This window comes from Tauraco erythrolophus, chromosome 6 (genome assembly GCF_009769465.1).
Source record: "Tauraco erythrolophus isolate bTauEry1 chromosome 6, bTauEry1.pri, whole genome shotgun sequence".
NCBI classification, from domain to species: domain Eukaryota; kingdom Metazoa; phylum Chordata; class Aves; order Musophagiformes; family Musophagidae; genus Tauraco; species Tauraco erythrolophus.
In genome coordinates this window covers 48,707,824-48,730,980 of record NC_141470.1, presented here as the reverse complement: position 1 = coordinate 48,730,980, position 23,157 = coordinate 48,707,824, and the positions used below count along the sequence as shown (strand labels likewise).

At 42.4% G+C, this 23,157-nt stretch overlaps 1 protein-coding gene across 20 annotated transcripts in view; it reads right to left on the bottom strand.

Moving 5' to 3' along the window:
• The window catches only part of NRXN3 (neurexin 3), a 1,026,565-nt gene that overhangs the window by 975,643 nt on the left and 27,765 nt on the right, over positions 1-23,157 (bottom strand). For 9 of the 20 annotated variants that reach the window (XM_086613893.1, XM_086613895.1, XM_086613897.1 and 6 more), the window contains exons 1-2: positions 4,820-4,845; positions 2,488-2,495 (exon numbers count right to left, since the gene is read on the bottom strand). The exons of 2 other annotated variants lie outside the window; for them this stretch is intronic. In XM_086613893.1, the coding sequence (XP_086470019.1) occupies positions 2,488-2,495; positions 4,820-4,839 (28 nt within the window). In that variant the 5' untranslated portion in view covers positions 4,840-4,845. Of the gene's footprint in view, positions 1-2,487; positions 2,500-4,819; positions 4,854-15,004; positions 15,023-23,157 lie in introns of those variants that run through there. 9 more of the 20 variants (XM_086613894.1, XM_086613896.1, XM_086613899.1 and 6 more) reach the window with 3 other exon arrangements.

The window sequence follows — 23,157 nt, the reverse complement described above, 5'->3', positions numbered from 1 at the left end:
TTCCTCTCCAGAAGAGAAGACGTATTCAGCAATTCATGCCAAACTAAACAAAAGTCCTCCCTGTTTATCATACATGTACCTCATCTCCGCGACCAGTTCTACGCACCTAATAAAAACACAAACGACACAAACATACTCCGTTCAGGTTAAAATGCAAGTGGTACCAAGGTGCTTTTCTGTATCTCGAGTACTACAGCCATTGCCCCAAAATATCTACACTTCATCTTCTTCAGCTTTCCAGGAATTTATTTTTAAAAAAATAAATTCTTCTAAACTTTTTAAAAAGGATAGATGCAGAAGAAGCCTATTTACTACAGTGGAAGCAACTAATGAAAGGCTTGTTTCAAATTGTGAATGCAAGTTCACAGACTGCTATATGTTGTGAAAAGGTTTTATGAAATCAAATCATAGAATCATAGAACCATAGAATGGTTAGGGCTGGAAGGGACCTTCAAAGGTCATCTAGTCCAACTCCCCTGCAAGGAACAGGGATAAATACATCATATCCTTTGGTTACACATGTGGCATGAGACAGAACGGTTGCCAGTTTCTACTAAAAACTACAAGAATGCCACAAAATATGAACCTTCCAGGTACAATCACTAAGGCATCTGCTATCGCCTTCTCTGTGAGCTGAAGGCCATGTGTGGGTTCAAAATTACACCGCTCGAGCCTTCTGAAGGTAATACCATTTTTCATACAGAGTGATGATTCTCTGATGAAGTCACTTGCTATAACTAGAGCTAAAAACTACACGTAACTGGGAAGTGAAACAATATTTTCACTCAATGACACAATAAATTAAGCTTCAGTGCATATGAATTAATTGTGGACTATATATTATAATCCTCATTCCTACAGGCTCAACTGGAAGTTTTGCTTCGGAAAAGACTTTTAGTTTAGTCCTACACAGACTGGCCTGCGGCACAAATGCCACCTGAGAAAAGAAGGGAGCAACATCAGGTAACATCACGCCATACAAGACTGGCCCTGATCTACAAATCACACTAAGCCATACATCAGCTAACTCAATTATTGGCAGCTGTGTTGAGGCACAGTAACATTTTGTATGGTGTGTTTAGAGCTTTAGGTTCTTACATTTTTTACAGTGTATATATGTGATTATTATGTTCTGACGTTCACCTCTTGCTAAGAAGATAGCTCTGAGTTCAGCTTACATATCATCCTCCACTGCCCAACTTCGGACAGAATAGAAAAGCTGTGAAATTAATCATTGGAATATTTTTTCAACCTCAAAACAGAACAAATAACATTGATTACATGATGCACCCCATCACAGAGAACCCAATAATACAAACTAAATAGAAGCAGGCAGGGCATCAGAAAGAGGAATCATATAAAGAGAAAGTGTTCAATATGCCATTGTGCTCCCCAGAATTCGAGTATTATAGGTTGAATGATCACAGGGCAGAGACTGCTTTTGCCTCAAAGGAAACTTAATATGAACAAATCCTCTAGCTCTCATACAGTCCCAAATTCATAGTAGTACAATTAGTCATTTCATCCCCCAATGTCTTATTGGCATGGACACACCCAACATCCTCCAATGTGTTCAAATCATGCTGATCAATAGATCAGATTCTTCAGCAGTGTATTTGTTGAAAAAGAGTAAGCCTCAGCATAACAAAACCTTTTAATCTCCCTATCTCATTGGAAAATAAGACAAAGAAATGGATTTTTCTCAAGAAGTGCTTATAGTTTATCAATTAATCTTCACCTTTCCCTCCAGTCCAACTGGAAACTCACGGCAGGTTTGCAGCACTTTGCCTTTTTGACAGTTTTGATTAGGGATGGATGACTGCCCTCTGTGTGCTAAAGACAGGTGTGAACTGCGGAAGAGCGAGCTGGAGCCCCAGAGGAGCCCCACATGCCCTGTGCTGTACCGAGCTGCAAAGGAAGTGAACCTCTCTGTTTAGCAGTGCTGATCACTCCTGTTTCTTCTGCAGCTTTTTGCAACTCAGTTTCTCTCTGAAAAACACCTTTTCACTAACAGAGAGGATAGAAAGCAGAGCTGAGGGGAGAAACAATAGCTCAGAAGACCTTCATCGTTGAAGGGCACTGGACAAGTCCAGGTTCTGCTTCCACCAATGCCAGTGCCAAAATTCCCAGCAGTGGCATCACTCCAGAGCAAGAGAGTCAGCAATACCAGCCCACTGGCCCCTGGCTCTGTTTTCGACTGAACTGATGGTCCCTTTGCACCATGGCATCACCAGCTACAAAGCACCTGACACTGCGCAGCCCATACTCAGTATGAACAGGGAGAAAATAACATCTGTTAAGAAGGCCTCAAAGCATTCATCTTAATATTTCTTCCATAATTCAATACAAAATAAAAGATTGTTATGAGACTTTTAAAAGTAAAGGCATAAAGTTCCAATATGAACCACATTCATAAAAGTACAATTTGCTCATTGACAAACAAACATTTTACAAGCAATGAAGTCTTAGAAAGAATGCAATCTCTACCTTTACTTCTACCTACAGACAGGAAGGTGTGTGTCCAGTTAAGAGGAGCAACAAGAGGGGTGTCCATCATGGAGGAGGCAAAAGAGAAGGCAAGGAGGAAGCATAAAAAACAGAAAATTATGTCACTGGCCATACTTACAAAAACAAAAAAATGAGCATATTTATGTAGCAGCCCAACTCAACAAAACACAATGTCAAGGGAAAAATGAGAGACACACCACAACTAAAGCACAAAGCAAGGCTTAAACAACTGACAGTCCAATCATCAACTGCCTGGTTAAGCTCTTTGGCTTTAATTTGATTTTCTACTGAGAAATGCAAACCCCTCATGCAATAGCACGCCAGTGATATGCCTCATTCCACGTCAAATTAAAAACAGCAAGGGAAACAACAGAGTAGGACAGAAAAAAAATAAATCTTATGGTAATATATTTGCTAAACACATTTCACCTACCAGAGCTAATGTATTTGTATATAGTGTTGACATTGCATATTTACTCACACATATACATTTACATATTTTATATCCATCATATTTTTATAGAGAGCAAACATTTACAGAAAGGGAATATCTGTGAGTTGGTTGGCAAGAAAAGAGAAGCCGCTGTTCTCTGATGCGTCATGGATAAATAAGGGTGGCTAAAGTTGCCAGAAGCCAATAGAATTCACATTTTTTGCCAGGCAAGGGAGTATAGAAAGGGCTGGTGACAATCATGAAGGCCTGAATAGGTCATGCAAGTCTTCATGAGCCAGCTGGGTTGCAACTTGTAATTTAAATGGCCAAGTCCATCTGTTTATACAATCCAGTGCTAAATCACAGACTGCTACAAAGATATGTTCAATATTATTGAGATTGAAAGCAGCCATGAAAGTTCACTGTCCTGATCACTCCCAACATGCCATCATCCTTCCTCTGCCAATGGCTTGCCATACTCAGCTGCATCCTGAGCAACTAGGACATTCTGAAGGGACCTGTCTGCTGGATGCTCCTTCACCAGGCACAACCTGAACATAAGCGGGGATAGAGAAGACCTCTTCTTCCAGACCTCTGCTTCCCAGACCTCAACCAGATGCTTCACATGCCAAATACCATGGTCTTGGCATGCACTCATAAAGAGCCCTGTTCTCCTACCTTTTCCACCACATAGGGATGCTAAGCAGTACAGAAACTGAAAAGTGAGCCCCAACTTCACTTCTGATTGTTTCCTAAGCTTTCAGGACCTCAGAGCAGACATCTGCCTTGAACTACGGAATAAAAACTGATAATGCCCTAAGCCTCTCTGCATTTCACTGAGATACACAGAAACTATGTCTCTTTTATTCAAGTACTTAATTACTCTCGAGCCTTCACAGGCACTACGTTCTATCTTATTACATGTTCAATTTATGGCAAAAACACTATTGTGTACATCTAGTCTAGGAAAGCCCTGTCAGGCTTTAGAGTCAAAACTCATTCCCTTTCCACAAACAAAACAGCTGGTCTGGTCTTCCTAGTGCAGCACCATGCACACACACCTTGCATTAAGTCTTCAACTATTTCACTCCTGTGTTCACAAGACTAGAATGCACCACCAGCGCTGCTAACTCCTCCCTGTGTACCCCTGTCAGCAAGACATTGACACTGTTCAAGGGGAACAGAATCTCCCCTTTCCTCACCTCACCTCTCCTCATCAGCTTCTTGATCCACGTGCTCATAGTGAAAAATGGGACTAATGATCCCATCATGTCACAGTCAATAGATCTGTCACACAATCCAGGCTGAGACATTAAAATATGAACTCTGATAAAGGCCTAGATCCCATTTGTACCCAGCCTGGGGTTAGCCTTGTTCTTTTTCTAAACCAATTTGCTCTGTGCATATTTGAATATTTCAAATTGCAGACACAGGACTTACAGGCCATTATATGCAATTTTCCTCAGGATTTGTAATGAGTTAGGATCATGCCACGAGGGCTATTAACTTTTTTTTTTTTTTAATAAATACACTCTTAAAAATAAAGACCAACACTGAGGTCTATGTTTACCAGGCAGAAGTGGGAGTGATTACAGCTGGCACAACAAGAAATAAATGGCAAGATAAAATGGTGGGCTGCATGGAAGGGAAAAGCATACCTTTTTACTGTCCATGGAATCATTCCACGCTCCCTCCTGGGCACCTGAGTCCCAGGCTGACAAGTAGCCACGGCTCAAGGGACACAGGTACAAATGCAAATGGCTTGACTGGCACCCAGTAGGTTTAGTTGCTTTTGTCATGCAAACCCCAGCTCAGAAAAGCAGCAGGGACAAAGCTCTTTTATGATCAGTAACTGAAACAAAAGGAAAGTCAAAAGACTTACCTTGTTCACCCATCATCAGGTGTGAGAGGCCTTTGAAAAAGAGAGAGAGAGAGGAAGTAAGAAGAAAAGAACAAACCAGAAAAAGAAGCAGAAATATCCATGCACACTGGTCGCATTCCAATACCTCTAAGGATTGGAGCTTGCATACTTGAACTAGACCAAGTATGGGTGTAGCACACAAGGCACACACATATGCAGGTGCTGCTTTCCACGCTAAGCAGGAAAGCATCTGTCACAGGTAGAAAAAAACTGCTGGTAGTTGTAGAACTGTGTTTGATGTTCATCAGATCCCTTGGGGAGCAACTCCAGAGGCACTGCACACCAGTATGGCTAATGGGCTAAGTCAAGATCTGCAACAGGGCTCTGGAGGGAGCATTTGCTTCTCCAGACAGCTATAGAAATAACTTCTCCTCAGCTAAAGATTTAAAATTCAAGACTGCAGTGGTCAGTGAAAGGGAGACCATGATCCCACTATATCTGCTTCAGACAAAACATCTGGGCTAAATGTATACACACACACACAAAGCTATCCTCATTCTTGAACATGATGGCTTCAGCATGTATTTTTAGGAGTCGATCAACACTGCTCACACTTACTAATTAGACACCAGTACATCAGACTTGGCAAGGACTAAAAATATTACCAGTAAATTATTTTTAATACTACTCCATTTTCTTTCTGGGAAGAACTGGAGATTCGACTTCTGAGGACCGCGTGTTACTTTACAGCTCTATAGTTAAAACTACTCTTTGGTTTCATAAATCAAGGTAAAGCCAGAAAGTAGCACAGCTTCTCTCAGCAGTGAGTCACTGTCAGCTCTGTACATGGGGCTGTGCTGGCCACTTGGGCTGTTCCAGTCTCTGTCCGACAACTCTTTCTGGCATAAACCTTGTTTGTTTCAACTAAAATCCATTTCTAGCCCATACTTCAAATATGTTTTCTGAACAATTGTATTCATACAAATATTGTTCAGATACTATTGTATATATATTCATGCCCAATCCATTAAGCATCAACTGACCCATTAGTTAATTTTGTGACACATGATATTACAGAACTCACATATGCAAAAATCTAGTCCTACCCACTCAAGCAATGAGTGACCCTTTTCATACTTGGTTCCCTGACGTTCTTGCCTTAGTTTGATTCCTTCTCCACGTCTCCTGTCTCTCACAGCACTTAGTATGGCAGGGATTACGATATACACATATGCACACACATCCTATCTTAAGTCAGTTTATTAATCAAACAGGGCTGTGACTTTTTTAATTTCACGGAGACTGCGAGGTCAAATGAGAATTTTCAACCAGCAGCATGCTGAGTTTGAATTTGTTTATTTCCCTCTCTTTTATATTTTTCCTTTGCGTCTGCTGGAGAAATCTAAAATCCAGATCATCCCAAGAATACATTCACCCACAGAGAACTCCAAGTCAGATAAGGGGATTAATAATTGTACAGTCTAAGGAACGGAAATATCTTAATGTTCTTGAAGATTATTGTGGATTTAGAAAAATAATCAGAAATACAACATAGGTTTAGATTTTTTAGGTTTTTAGCTATAAATAAACATAGAAGATTTGATTCTGTAGGACATATTTCTGGACTAAACTACATGACATAATTTCACCAAATCATTTTGCTCTGCTAGCAGAGTGGGTTGAATTTGTGTCTCTATTTATGGTCACTGTCCCCATCATTCTTGATTGGTAAATCTTAGGTCTGTCCAAATGGGCAACTTGAAAGTCACTGTAAAAGACGAGAAGACAAAAGTATAATTGTTAGGACCTACAAAGCACAGAGACCCTGTAGCAAAGGTGAGAAAGGAGAAAAGGCAAGAAGGTGGCAGTACGCCACACAGCTGAAGCTGGCTGAACCGGGAAGGGACATCAGACCCAGAAGAGAGATAGGAGTCTCAAGCCCTCAGCCCTTGTACGCTATGGGGAAAACAAGTCATGGCTAAGAGGCACAGCAGCAACAGGCGCAGCTGCTGGGGATGGTAGTGGCTTTGGGGAGACAGGACACTGAAAGAGAAACCTCCAGAGAGGGTCCAAAGCAAGAACCTGCATTAAACACCCTGAATCACACTGTAACAAGTTCCCTTCTCTCTCCACCAGCCACAGAGGAGCTATAAAAATCTCAAAATGTCAGGAATGTCAACACTCTTTTGGTCCTTATCCCCAGAAGGCCTGTGTGCCCCATCTGTCAGGCACATCAGCCAGGCGCAGCCCAGAGCCCCTCACCTGCAGTCCCGGAGTGAGTGCACCCCTGAATGAACACACCATCCTGGCCCCTGGTTTGGTCTTGGTTCAAATGCCTTTTAAAGAAGTTTCCCTGAGAAATGTTCTACTCTTTCTGCTTCTGAAACACACAGCAGCTGTGGTATTGTATGCACCTCTTGATCTTATAGTCCCAACTGGACAACGGAAGTAGGGAGATTAACAAAAAATAATGCCTCTCCCTCCCAGAAAATGCTACTTTTTCCTTTTTAAAATAGGAAGAACAAGGAGGGTGGACTTGGAGATATAGCAAAAAAATCAGTATTATCTCTGAAGTTTTCCATCGACACAGATCCTTATTTTAACAAAGACAACACCAACAGAATTCTAGATTCATTACTAGATAGAATAATAATATAAATAATGAAATAACGTATCAGCCTCTCTCATCTAAAAATTTTCCTCCCTTGCAATTTAAAGTAGGAGTGAAAATGAGTGTATTTATCTCCAACAAAATGTCGTTAACAACCAAAACCTTCAACCACTGAGATCTAAAATCTGTGACATTTGCAGCATGTGTAACAAAGGCCTCAAATTAGTCACAGTAAAATCAACACCCAAAACGTAAACTGGCATCATTGTCTCACCTTTACATCAGTTTCAAGGTATGACAAGACACTAAAACAATTTTTAAATCATGAAAGTCAAAGTCATCTCAAAGTGGTATGGGGCAGCACTTGCTATTGGACTACAATAAACTAATAGGGCATCCAACATAAAAATGCAAGAGGCGTGAGAATTGTTCAGACCTGCAAATTAGACCAGATTTTGCCAGAACAAGGGGGACACCTATCACCATTTTATTTGTTCAGCAGGCTCAGGACACTAAATGAACTCATCAGGCCCCAAAGCATATTATTCACATATATAACCATTGTTTGTGCCCCAAAGCATACTATTCACATATATAACTATTGTTTGTGCTAATAGCCATCCCATTCCAGGGGAATCCTGCAAGAAAATCTGAGTTTCCACCTAAATCCAGGTGAAACATGCTTTCTATTTAATCTCAGATTTGTTCAACAAGAAACCTGGATTAAAGCCTCAGGGCTGGAAATTCAGCCAGCGTAGAACTGGGAAAAGCTTGACACAAACCCATGTGAGCCACAATGGTCAAGTGTTGTGTGCTTTTTCTAAACCAATCTAGTCATTCTTATAATAATCTACTGGCTGGGCACAACTGTTGCCCAACAAAAATGGTAAGTAGCAAGTGCTCCGGAAAAGGTTTAGGAAAACCTCAGAGTTTTTTTTTTACAGAAAGTAAATATCTGCCTGCAAAAATTTATGTCAAAGTCAGGAATCTGGTGACTTGCTATTCCTGAACTTCAAACGTGAGTGACAGTAAGGACAAGCGCATGGCTTTGGAAGAAGGCTCTTAACAGGTTTCTTAGATAATAACAAGCATCTGCATCTGGAGCCCTGCTTCTTCAGACTTTCAGCAGTAATGTGAAGAGAAAGCGGCCTGCTTCTTCAGAACACTGGTTTGTTATTAAAATAATAAATAATAACTGGTTTGTTATTAAAATAATACGTCCATTGCTGAGGGCAGGCAGACATACAAACTCTGCTCTCTAGTCATGATTTATGCCTGCCACAACTGACTCTTCCTATTTAGGTCTGGGTCTATCTATTTTTTTGATATTTCTTTAACCTGCCACCAAACCAGTATTATTTTCTTAAAGGTTAATATTAATGTATCTTAATCTCAAAGTAACATTTCAAAGAACTACACTTTAAAAAAAAAAAAATTCTGAACCATCTGCTTTCTATATCAAAATAGTAAAAATAAGAGGCTCTAATTGTACAAAGTATCAAGGGCCAACACCAGATTTTTAAGAAGCCAGAAGGATATTTTTAAAAGTAGCTTCAGAGTACAATGATGTGAAAGAGCAATGTAGTTAAACAGCTGTCCTCATCTTCAAGGATTTACTAGGGGCAATTTTTGGGGTGGAGGAGAAAATGAAGGAAACCTCTGAGGCAGTTTGAACCTCACCCCCACTACCCACACCCCCAGCACAACATTTGGGTACCTGGCACTTAAAATGGAAAAATAAAGCCACAAAACCTAAGAAGGTCGGAAGAGCACAAAACACAGCTGAGAGTGACAACTGATTGCAGCAACAAAGGAAGATGGACTCCTTCATCTAGTTAATTATAGCTTGTCCCGTGTTACTGGGCCCATGCTCCGGGGGTGCACACGTGTGCGTGGGTGTTCATGCACTGCTGAATTGCTCTGTTAAGGCGGGCAGCCTCAGTATTTCCCTTTTAATGATGCTGGCAGATGATTAGCCCAAAAGCTCTTAATGACTGGGAAGAGAGACTGCCAGGCAGCAGCAGCATCCCAGCTCTCCTCAGGGGCAGGCTTGCCCACAGAGGATCCTTTCCTGGGTATCAGGCTCCACAACCCATTCAAACAATAACAGGGCCAGCTGCAATGTATGTCTGAGGCAGGACATCGTGCCCGCTGGTCCAGGATATACACACAAATCCTTTACAGCAGAGCTAAAGACAGAAATCATGCAAACCAGGGATTCTTCCAAAAATAAAACTACATCTGCTATAGAGAAGAGCACTCTTATGAGTGACGGAGTCTGTTGCTTATACCTCCTTTCCTAATTTCCTAAAACCAGTAATTCCTTAAAAAATAGGCTTTTTTTCTCCTCTGAACCTCCTACCCCAGCTCCATCAGCAGTTACCTTTTCTAGTTAGGGAGGAGAGCTGTCAAGTCCCTCATCTCCCACGTGGTCCTTTTTAAAACAGGCATCTTGAGGTTTTCTAAAACCCAAAAACCTAGGAAGACTGCCTAAGAGTCGCCATGTACCAAAAAGAGGGCATTCCAGCAGGGCCAAAGGATGGGACTCAGAGGAAGAAGCACAGCTCTTGTCTTGAGAGATGTGAAGAATAGACGAAGAGGGAAAATTATTCTGAGACCTAGTTCAGACCTTTTACTGCTAGACAGGTCAGCTTTGCCAAGAGGATGACCTGATTCCTTGGCTGCTGGCATACATGGCACCTGTTTTTTCTATCTAGGCAAAGCAGTAGCACAGGCTGGGGAGCAGTCATTTTTGTTTGATTCAACCATGATATGTACAACAGCCAAGGGCTCCTCGCAGGCCCCAGCAGTGAGGCCAGCCGGGAGTGCAGTTTTGTTATTGTAGCCGGAGGCCCACTTCCAATCCAATTACACACAACAGCTGTGCTAGCTCCTCTTTTCCATCCTCTTTGCTTCCTCTGCTATGTAATTCCAGGATAGGTTTTGTCATTAATGGGGGCAGTGAGTCAGGGTGACTGGCACCTACTTTGAGTGATCAAAGGAATAAGAGCATAAGGTAGAAGCCAAACAGAAAGCCATTTACCCCAACATCTATAGGCAGAAATAGTCTTTCCTCCATGGCAGAAACAGCATTCTGACACTGCACGTGGCATATTCCTAGAAATATTCATATAGGGAGGGCTACAGACGCGGTGCTGTTTGAAAGCATGCAAGTATTTGCAAAGATGGCCACGCGCAGAAGAGAATGTGTGCAGGTAGCAAGACCTGACGGTGAATGCATTTTATGGCTGACCCTTAAGAAGATGTGCATCACTGCAAATCAGAGCACTTGATCAAGTAGGTGCACAAGTTGGGAAAAGAAGAACTGTTAGGCATGGAACAGAATTCTTCAGCTTGGAAAAGACATTTCTGACAACATATAGATGATAGAGGTAAAAGCCCACATAATACAGAGCAGGTGAACAGGGAATAATTTTTTTCCCTATTTGTCAGAACTCAAGGAGTAAGAGTCATTAAATGAAATTCTCCAGTAACACGTAAAAACAGGTGAAAGAAAATACTTTCCACATTTGAATGATTTAAAAATGAGACTTGTTGTCACAGGATACTGTGGAGTTAAAAAATATAAGTGCATTAAGACTGAACACATCCAGAGAAAATATTTCCATCAATGACTGTACAACACCATGATCTCGATGCCGTATCAGGTCAGAAAGTCCGTAAAACAGTGACTACCAGAAACCACAAAGGTATATCAAGACAAGACCGATGCTAATGTAGATTCTTAAACTTCTTCCAAAGCATCTACTTTCATAAAAAGACACTTTTGGGATAGATGAATTCTTGTTCTGACTCCAGTAATCACAACTGCCATATTGCCACAAATGGATGCGCATGGAGCTGAAAAACACACATTTCAGTGCAAGAGAATCCGATTTGGGCCAGAGCCTGTGCAAAGTGCATGCAAGAATGAAAACAAGGGTGGCACCTATGAAGAACAACATAAGCCTGTACAAACCGGTTTCAAACACCTGCGTGAGTGGCACTGAAGATACAGTATGGGTGGATTCTTACTCTGACCTAGTACCTTCTGCAGATAGGAAACTTCAGAGGAGCTGAAACACAATTCAAACATTTTCATGCCCAAAAAGCAGAGTTGAGCTTTAAGCAAGCAGAGCTCAGCACACAGGTACTGTTTAAATAATCCTGTGACACTGCAGTTAGGGAGACAGACTGAAACAGCAGCCCTGAGATGAAGAAGGGAAAGAAGCATTAAAAGATGAAGTTTGAAAGATTAAAGACTCAGATCAAAAAAGTGGTAGTATGCTTGTGCCTTCAAGGATCTCTGTATCCTTACGAAGGAGCTGTTCAGGCAAAAAAGGACTAATTTTTCCTCAGGGCCCCAACTAACTAGGTCATTTCTACTGGGTTGTGTCCATTCAGTTACATGCAAACTCTAGTCAGCAGTAAAACAATAACAGCAAAATGCCCAGAACTTCATCTCTTAGCCTCCTCCCCATGAACATCTGAAGATCTCTTCTGCAAAGGGGGTAAGTGTGGCATGAATAGGAAAAGCATGATTTAAACTTCAACACCCCCCCGGTATCAGAACCAGTCACCATAATATCAAGGGCCCATAATTAGTTCTTTCTCCTGTGTATATTCTTCCACTAAAAAAAAATTGAGACAGGTGCATATTGCTTGAGCCTCGATCAACTGGTCTTTTCCCAACAATTTTTCTTCCAGGACCTAGACCACTGGCAAAGAGTTAAAGGTGTAAAGAAAGAGGCAGCTATTGTGCAAAGGTGACAAAGGCATCCATTCCAGTCTGTGCTGCACACCACTCCCCAGCCAAGACACTTAACCTCTGTAATAAGGCTCTTAACCCCCACAATGTTCAGCCCAAGATCTCTATGCATGTTGTGAAGGTGAGGCTGTAGCTATAACCCCAAAGGGAAAACTCAAGTACTGAAAGGAGAAGTTATTTCTTCTCTACACGACCCAGTGAGTCAGTGACCCAGCTGAGTACAGACAGCAACAGTCCCAACTCCAGGGCCCTGCTCTAAATGCTCGACTTTGCTGCTTACAAGGTGGTAGTGTTATTTTGTGACCAGGGACGTAACATTTGCAGGGCAGCTGGGCTAACCTCTGACAAACTGTTTTCATTTGTGAAATAAGCCAGATCGGATCTTCCACTAGTTCTTGAAAGGAGTGTAGTGCATCAGCCTCTGTTGCCAGAGTACCCCTTCTTCACAAGCAGAGACCTTGCAGCCAGGGAAGGCTCATACTACACATTCCTGTTTACTTTCAACAAGATCAACTTCTTTGCACCTTGTAGGAACCGTGCCTAGCAGAGCCCTGTGATCCCCACTGCTGCCAGACCCAGCCTATCCACAGCTACCTTCTCTTACTGGGGAATTAGTTCTAACCAGTCTATTCAACAATAAAAAATACTCAGTTAATCAATGGGCTCTTTACAGCCCTTCTGCTGCCTGTGGGCAAATAGTTACCACTAGCTGATAAAAATCCCTAATTTGTCTTGCAAACAGTAGATGGTTAAAACAACCGTTTTAACAGGGGCCCCAGGTTCTGTCCTCACAATAAAAATATCTGGGTGGCCAAATAGGAAGAAAGTCTCTGCAGAGCCAGGCAGAGGGGAAATGCACACCCAAACCCCCTCAGTGGTCCATGTCGCTGCCCAGTCACACAGCAACACCAGTGTCCTCCCCAGGGGCAGCTGAGCAGAGGCGTTAGACTGTCTGGGAGTAAACAGTTACAGAGCCCAATAATGAGGTGTGGGTAATTGTCAGACTGAAAACATACAGATGAGTGTGAGAATACATGGAAAAGAGCATTCATGTGTGACTTGAAATCCACATGAGAAACTACATAGCAGTCCTGAGAACAAAAACCATGTATATGAGTGACGGGGAGAATAAAAAATGCACATCCAAGCATGCAAATTATAAGAATAAGAGAGCAGTGGGGCAGAAGAGCCCTTTCAGAGACCAGAAGGATGGACTGCTCCAGGGTGCCCACACTAACAGCAGCATGGTCCTGTCCTGGTTGTGCCACCTCTGCTTGAGCCCCTACTAGTGGTGTTGTCGTACCCTGTACATTGTGCAGGGCTTGGAAATGGCCCTGATGTTGTTTGAGGCAACACTCATTTGTGGCATATTATCATGGGTCCTACTGGTAGAGCACAGCAAGACCATGCATTCCCAGTTCAACCATCCTCCTCTGCCACAGACACCAATAGCTTCAAGATGTGGTGGAGAGACCTGTGACTTTGAGCCCTTGGAGCATGTCCTGTCAGATCCTGCAAGATGAAAGGAGACGGGAGTTCCTGGACACCTCAGACTGAGGCAGAGAAGGTACGTGTTTGGCCCTGTGGGTCACTGAAAAGATTCAATGTTATGGTTGACAGAGCCTTTCTTTCCAAGGCATGCCAGGCAACGTTTGCCATTTGGCCTCTTCCATCCCCATTGTTGCCAGCTGAGATGCGCACAGAACACCAAGGACCTCAGCAGAACAAAAAGGAGGCTGATGAGGGAAGCCAAAAGGCTATATATGCAGGGAAATTACCCAAGCGGCTGGCCCTCACTGCATCTCTCTGAAGTGTTTCACAAAATCGGATTATCCAAGTGTAGAAAAGGAGCAAATTTGAACAAAGGACTCATTCCAGGTCCAGGTCAGATTTAGCAAAAGTTATGCAGAAAACTGAGAAGGAAAAGACCCTCAACTCTGTCATCATCCCACTCCAGCCAAGGCAACACCGGCTGCTTCCCTGAGCTCCCATTGCCATTTCACATGACAATAAACCAGGTGGAGCTGTCTGAGCATGAGGTAAAAAGTAGTTTCCTAAGCTTCAGTGGCAACAGGATGTGGACTACAGCGTAAGGTGTCTAGTTTGATTAATTCTTGTATTTGAGGGATAAGTTGAGGGACTCGGATCCTTTCAGCAATGAGAGAGCAATTAGAGGAGGGAGATTTGGAGTTCTCTGTGGTAAAATAGTTCCTTGTGGAAGACCTCCTCCAACAAACAAGCACATAAAACGCACATTCTTTTTTCCTTTTAAATGAATCATTTGTGCCCAGTCGGGAATTAAAGTTTTGATATCTAAATAAGATCACACATTCACATTCAGTCAGAAAGATACTCACTGGTTTTTAAAACTTAAAATAAAACAACAAAAAAACCCTTCTGTTAGTCAAAATGAAACTCAATAGGTTATCAGTTTACTGGATTAAAATGCAGTAGGAGAAGGAAAATGACTGAACCGGATTTGTATGCCAGACTACACACAGATGTATCAGAAATAAACTGTATGTAGTGCAATGTTCAATGCCAGGTAATTAGCAACACAAACAACCATTTTTAATGTAATTTTAATTCGAAAACATCCCTTTAACTGACCAGCACAATATAATCTCTGGGAAGTTTGTGACCTTTGCTACTATGAAGCACTCCTTTCAAGACTTTGCAATCCAGACCCTGTGATATCCAGTATGAAGATTTGTTCTGAACATTGTGATCTCTCAGGAAGTGGGATGAGATTTCTGCCTCTGGTAACTGCCCACCACCACTCCTTAAAGAGCAGTCTTTCAGCTGAGCAAAAGCAACACTTACCTGGAATATGATTGACATCTGTCGAAGTGTTTTCATGGCAAGCAGAAGGGAGAAAAGGAAAAGAGAGAGAGAGAAGAGAGAAAAGTCATTAGAGATGCACACGGCAACTCAACATCCTTGCATGGAAATCAATTTCATGCAAAACCAAAAGTAATTAGGTTTGTTTGAAGGCCACCCATCTGCAGCCAAGCACCCAGCCATGCAAGGGAGGAGGCACTGGCTCCCTCTCCGCTGTGCATGTATAAGTGAATCCACCATCATATCTGTCCGGAGAGAGAGTTCCTGGAATCAGATAGAACCAAGTCACGTCAGTTCCTGTAAGAATATTGGTTAAAATATTCTACTGTTTTTCACACACAAATGCAAAAGAAAGAAACAAAAAACAATCCACCTGCAGTAGGTTTTTATTGCACATAAATTCAAGCAAGTTTTGAGGAAAAAAAAAAGAAAATAACCTGCTCCCCTTTATGAGGGGCCATGTGAATTTATGACCAGGTGCAAGACACTCAACATAGTCCCAAAGTCTAGAAGAGAGCCCATTCCTTTTCATTCCTCCTGTCCATCATTCCCAACACAACATCCTTCATTGCAGACAGCAGCAGAGGTGGGGGAGATGGAGTGCCAGAGGCTTGTACGTCCCACATGTTGTCTTTTCACAAGATGCTGAATTCAGACCATGTCATTCGGTACTTTTTCTCTTTGTGATATAAGTCAGAATCAATCACAAAATCCCAGAATAAATTAGTTCTTTAAAATAGAGAGGAGCAAGGCTATGTAAGTGATAGTATCAATCACAGGAAAGGCATCTCTTTGAATGCAGTGTCTGTTTTAGGCAAAGCCCACTAATCCCAGAGAACATACTTTAAAGATATGCATCTTAACTTTTTTAGGATCTCAAGTTTAGTCTTGCCCTGAGTAGCTACATTTATCATAACACCATGAAAAAAGAAAACCCTGGCATCTCATGGGATTAGGCTAGACCAATATTTTCCTTCCAAGGCAGCCCTCCAAAGCAAAAAAAAAATGAACTTGCTTGAGGAAACAGTGGGGCTAGGTCCACAAGTAGCATTCTCCCCTGGAGGCTTGCACCTTGCCAAGGAGTTGTGCTGCTGCAGGTACCATCTTTCCAGTAAGACTTCAAAGCAATACATTAACAATATGGACTACTACAGGTCCTGGATCACTTCTGCCACAAGTCTAGGAGTGTGACATGCTGGGTGCTTTGGCTATACACCAAGGTCTAAGAATGTTTTCTCCTTCTCTGAATATCCCTTTCAATTTCCATCAGGATTTCCCCTTCCTGTCTAAACCACCTGTGCTGCTGTGAAACCAGAACCACTTGTCTTCCTGAGACACTTGCATTTCAGTGGTGAGTGAGCGATTCCTGTGCATGTTGCTTTTTGTTTATCACTTTCTGTTGCTTTTTGTTTATCACTTTCTAATGGCTCCAGAATCATTTGAGGAAAAGTCCCTGCGGTACATCACACATACATCAAGCCACTCTTTCCTAAGGAGGTAATAACCTAAATAAAACAAAGCACAAAGAGAGGAGGGACTGTTGCATCAACTCATTTAATTTCCATAGCTTCTACTAAATATATATGTCAGATCCGATGAGTGTTATTTGTTGCCTTTCCTCTTTTAACACGTAATTGCATCTAAGAACTGGTGTCTTGGCATGCGAGTCTGGAAGGACACTTAGCACTGAGATTTTGCCTGAAAGTATTTTTAGGTAGGAAAAAAAACAAGTGTCAGGTAGCAATGCATGCACTGAGGATGGAAGGCAAAAGGAAGGGAGAGCAGGGACTGAAGGAAGGAGTAGACCCTTAAACACCACTACAGAATGTGAGTACAATGACAAAGAATTTACAAGTCCACAGCTAGGACCTGAGTTGAGGTGTTACTTGGGAAAATCAGTGGCAGTCAGAGAATATGATCACACATTTCAGAAGAGGAAGAAGGGAGCATCATAAAGTACTGCAAATGTCTCTGATAATCCAGCATCTGCCCCAAAGAGTATTCTAAGCAGGTACAAAGCTCTAGACCCACATTGCCCTCTCAGCCTCCCTGCACACCTGACACAGGAGCGGGCACTGATGCAGCCTGGGCTACCTCAGGGGCCTGGGAACAGCAGGCAGCCTTGCCAGGGTGTCCGTGCTCCAGGAAGAAATCTGTGGGATGTTTAGGGAGTAAAAAGGATGAGCAGATAGAAAGGGCAAAGGAAAGAGCTAACCGAGGGTGAGCAAGGGATAAACACGTTAAGCAAATAAGAGAAGAGGTAGTGGGCTGTAACTGATACACTGCTTGAAATAATACTTATTTAAGTGTGCGTGAATTAAACAGGTCACAAAGCTGTTAAAAAGGGGAAAAATGATGTGTTAAGAGCTACACAAGCATCTCTAAAACACAGTTTCTCAACAGGGGCAGACAGAAAGGAGATTTCCTTTTACCTGTATTTTTTGTTCTGATGTCACTAAGAGCACACATCCTTGACACCGACTGGTTTTACTCTTATTCTTTTTCCCATATCTTTCTGGAAAGTCACCAGCTAACACAATTTCTCTATACACTAGTGGCATCAGAAAAGTCACTGTTTGCATCTGTGCGACACTTTTGCAGTATTTACCTATGTGACAGCCCAGGTCATTAGTGTTACTTCCCATACTAAATATAAAGGGAATTTCTTGTATTGCAGACACCCCACCATGTGGTATCTGCTGGCAAATGCTGATTTTTAAATGGTGAAAGTACTTGTTTTTTATTTTAAAACACACATGAGAAAGCACTGCTTGCTTTGTGAAGACAAGAACGGCATGTAGCCAGTCAGTCCTCACAGAAGACCCTACAATAAATACGACTGTGGCATACAATTGAAATTGCCGTGCAAGTCCTCACAGGAAGCCCCGAAACCCCTCTGCAGTGTGGTGTGCCACTCCACTGTGGCACACAGTTAAAACTGGTTGCATATATTGACAAAAGGGACCCCTAATAAGAAACCTCTGATGCAGTACCCTATGGCTGATGGCTTCACAAGTAGAAGAAATCTAATGCCTCAAGAAAGGTAGAAAGTAGAGATGGCAAATAGATAGCGTGACCAGATATGGAGAGCTGAGTTGACCCTCCTTCAGATCCTGTCATCTGAGACGTTCTCTGAAATTCTCTTCATGTTTTTCTGGTTTGTTTTCAAAAGGACTGTTTAAAACACGTCCCCACTCTCTTCCTCTTCCATCAGCACTACCTTCCTCTCCCCACAGAGACCTCCTACGTGCCACAGGGACTGAGGAGGTAGAGCGCTTCTCAGTTAAACCGGGAGCGTGCAGAATCCATGGCTAACAAAAAGCCCAGTGATCATGGGACTTACTGCCATGCAGATGGAGGTGTCTCCACTTTCTCCAGCTCAGAGCACTTCAAACACAGAAAGGTCTGCCTCTTAACAAAAGACAAGGCAGAGTTTGCTTTATCCTATACACAAGAGTCCGTTTATTGCTCCTTTGTAAAGGGCTGAGCTGCAAGCCGGTGCTGTTTGCTTTTGGGCTTTGATGCTAATAGCTGGGTTGAAAGAGGGATCAGCATGGCTGCTGCCTTTGTCTGGTGCAGCCCCAGCCATCTGGGTGGGGTGGAAGGGGAAGGAGGAGGATGAAGGGGAGCGAGAGGAACAAAGCAAACATTATTATAGCTCAGATCATTCTCATGCCTGTAGAGGAAACGTGAGGTATTTTTAGTTCTAACATTTTTAACAAGAAGTTTAGCAATAAGGGAAGGTGTCATGAGAGTGCGCTTCTCTCTCTGCCTGGAAGACAAGGACAGCACAGACTTTCTATGCACACCAGTACACATCACCTTGACCTGAAGAGATTCGCTTTCATTTCCATCTCCATGGTCCATTCAGTCTTGACCTCTGCTTTGATGGGCTGTGGACACCTGTCTTCTGCCAGCTAAACTGAGAGCCACTGACTGAATTCACACATCACAAACCAGCTGCCAGGCAGGAGAATCCTAGGCTAAGAGGAAATAAGCACCTAGCAGGGAATGGCCTTGTCTTGTACTACAAGTCCCTCAAGCTCTCCGGCATCCCCCTCCAGGGCTCTCTGGTTACCCTCTCCCTGAATGCCAATGTGTGGAGAGGACTGGGGAGCAGGCAGAAACTGGGGAGAGGAGGAGGACAAAAGTTATAACACTTAGAGGCATCTTTTTGTCATAGGAGACCCATTCCCAAATAAGAGGAGATTTTGCCTTTAGATAGGAAAATGACCTTATTCTGAAGTTCATTCGGTTACTGACATCTAAAAATGCTTTTCTAAAGCAGATTTGGCCCTCATCACGCTGCAATTACAGAAAATGGATACAGGTACAATTTCAGTGGCAGAAGCATGACTGGTTGGGAACTCTCAGTCCCTTACTTTGACTTACTGATACACACGAAAACAGTTCAGAGACCACAGATTGATGCATTTATGGCAGCCTGTGAAATGATTCAAAAGATACGTGATGAGCCAGCCTGGACTCCTGTGGTGTCATTGTAAGAGATGCTGGTGACTCAGAACTGGGTGATTTCCTCTTAACTGAGTTCTGATACAGCATTTTGACAATACAATGAAGAGTTGCATTTTGGCTGAGCTGGAAACCCTTCAAATTGCAATGAGCAAAGTCGTCATTAATTTGACACTTCATCAAAAAAAAAGCGTTAATTCGAGATGCTGATTTGGCAAGTGGTCTCATTCCATCCTAACCTGGTCTGTTAAGGTAAAGGTAAACATATGGTCCTACTTCACCTCCTACACCAAGTTGTCAGGGACCAGCATTGATGGTGCAAAATTGTACAGACTCCTTGTCTTTCTCTTCAGGACACAGTGGTTCAAAGCCACCCGAGAGGGTTACAGCAGCGTAAAAAGAAATTGCATTTACGTCATATAAACAGCTTCTAAAAGCAATTTGCTTGGGTAAAGACGGGCTCTGGAATGAGACCAATTCCGAGCATCAGCACAACATCCCTGTAGTCCCATGCTCACATAGGAGACAGGCACCTTGAAGATTGTTATATTTATGGTTAATTAGGTTAAAATCTTGGCTCCATTAAATTCATAGAAGACTTGACAGTTACTCTGGTAGTGTCATCATTTCATCCCTCATATTTATTTAATATCTTTTGTATTACTCTTGTAGTAGGCTCCATCCCTGGTGTCCTTCCACTCATTCCAATGGAATTGCCACAAAAGTAAATTTGACCAATTCTATTTAATTTGCTAAGCGTTTAGGATACTGAAACAAATCCAAGACCACTCAAGCCTGCAATGTCTGTCACTGAGCTGCACACTGGGATCATGAAGAACTTCACAGTACTAGCAGGTGTAGGCCTTATTGTCTCACTCCAGAAGAACAGGACCCTGTAATTTGTGTTAATGGAGTGTTGAACACTTCTGATTTTATTCAGTAGAGACAAGTGGTGACAAATGCACAAACAAGTTCATTACAATCAATTACACTTCTCTGTGTCCTTTGTTCTATGGGGTCTCTAAGGCTTCAGTCTCTTGGGAATAGCACTCACTTGATACGTTGCATAGAATTGCAGACATTTGTGGTACTGTGCCTTTGCACAGCTAATACTTGGGATCCCAAAGCACTTATTAGCTGTGAATATAGGAATCATTCATCCACCACTGAAATGCAGCCAGCTCTGAAGTGAAAGAGACAGATGTTTAACAGCTTATAGGAAAGACATACAGCAGTTCAGCATGTCAGAGTTAGAACAACAAGAACTACTTAAAGAGGCAGAATGAAACTTGGCTGATTCTACTAAAAGTGCCGTGTGATTTTAAAGCACTCCTGACTTAAATGGGGTGAAGGGATTTGATTTCAAATCTTATCTAAACAGTTAACAGTGATTTGGTGCCTCCAATGCTCTTCTCCATACTGTGTGCACTAATGTTGTGGGCAGCCCGCCCTCTCCACAGGGTCAAATGTGAGGGTGACCGGCATGTGCCTGAGTATGTCACCCTCTAAGGCACATGAAGTTTGAGTGGATTCTATATTTACTAAAGAAAACAGACCCTTTACCTCAAGAGGCCAAGATTTCTCCTCGCAGGCAATCAAGATGCTCAGGCAGACTGTGCACTATAGCTAGCTGGGGAGACATCTACAAGACACGATGGTTTTGCTACAAGTGTTTGGCCGTTTACAAAAGTGCTTCCATGTCAATACAGTATAGATGGATTAAGTATGCCTGCTGCTTTCAGAAACCAATGCACAGAGTTACTTAGCTCCAGTAAGAGTAAAAAAACAACAAAAAAAAATCTTAGAGAAATGAATTCATAATGATCCTTCTAATTAACTCTGTATCATTACTATTCTTAGATAAAGCTGCTTGCTGATTTCACGGCTTTCAGTGAAAGTACCATCCACTCCCACACATCCCAACAAATATGCTCATGTACATTCCTCGGGGCTCTGGCTACATTGCTGGGGAAAAAGTCAATAGTTCTATAGCCTACTACTAGCAAAAATCCAAGTGGAATTTAATTACTCAGTGCCCTCCAAACAATCTGTTGATCTTCACTTAAAATGCCTAGATACATTTCCTGAGCACTCCAGGATGAAGCTTCTTTCTATTTCATCCTAGGTGCCTGGGCACTGGAAGAAATAGACGGTTTGCTCCCTGCTATTTTGCACAGCACCCCTGTACATCTCCATTCAGCCAGTTGTGTCCACAGTCTAGTGGAACACACACAGATACATAACTGTCTAACTTCTGAAGGGCATGTGCATGCAGAAAAATACTAAGTGTCCTCTGTATTCAGTATAGATAGAATGAGAAGAAACTTACGATGCAGAAAGGGAAGTTTTTGTTTAATATTAGTAAAAGTTGGTAGCAACAGTGTAGTGTTGGCTACTGGGAGTTAGCCACCAGCATTGGAGACTATTAAGAAAAGACCAGACAAGTATTTCTCATTAATTTTTCAGATACACCTCATCTTGTCTTGGAAAGACTAGTTGGCCCTTGAGACCTTTTCCAATCCCATTTTCTACAATTTTATTATTCTAATTCAAAACGCACTCTCCCCAGACAATCCCATCAGTAACAGCTGCCAGGCGTCATGAGCTAAGAGCTTCAGTAATGGAGCAGGGCAGACACCAAAGCCGAGCCTCTGACAGCAGCCAAGCGCAGGTACTCAGGGAAGAGTCAAAGGAACTGAGAAAATTCACAGTACCCTTATTAACAGCTTCCAGCATGACAGACTGGTGAAGGTTGCATCATGATCAAAATGTTTAACAGTCTTTGATGGACTTTTCCCTCCTTCAATATGTCCACTCTCTTATGGAACTAGAATTAATGTGGTGTGAAACAGTATTTTCGTTTGTTCATTTAAAACCCACAGCTAAATATATGACATTCGGCATCCCCTATCTGTCGCTTTATAAAATATTATGAATAAACATTCTTTCTTCAGCATCACCACAGCACTTTTGATTATAACTATCTACATCATCTCCTGCTTTTCTAAACTGAAGAGTGCTGGTCCATCAAGACCCTCTACATATGGCAGCAATTCTGTGCCTACAATGAAAAGACATCTAAGTTACCTACAGCAGAACTAGCTTTGAATCTTACCCTTGGGTTAGTTGTACCAGGCCACTTATGTAATTAGTATATTTTAGCACAGGTCTAAACCCATGGGAAGCCTGTCCCTCCCTTAGGGCCATACAGTACTACACAGTCTGGCCAAAAACCCAATGAGAACAAAGCTATTATTCTTGTCAGAAACACAGGCTGACACACTTATTCATAAGAAATGCAGACTGTGTTCGAAACAAACCAGCCTAAAAGCACTCTACCACTCTGGAGAAACCTGTTCCTCATCAAGGCCTGGTGCAGATCCAGACCCCCTCTTCTCTTTCTGTTTAGCAGTATCACACACGCGGCCCTATAAAGAGCACTCATGCACCCTAGAATTCACTTGCAACACTTGGGCCAAGAACAAGCTATAGATTCTGTGAAGGAGGAATAGATACTAGAGGACAAACACAGCATGTCGCAGAAAAACATGGACACTGATCGTGTGGGCCCAAGTTACACACGTACAGTACACAGTCTCCTCCACAAACACTATGATTTGTCATTCAGTGTTCCATACAAACAGCAAAAGCCGCCATATGGT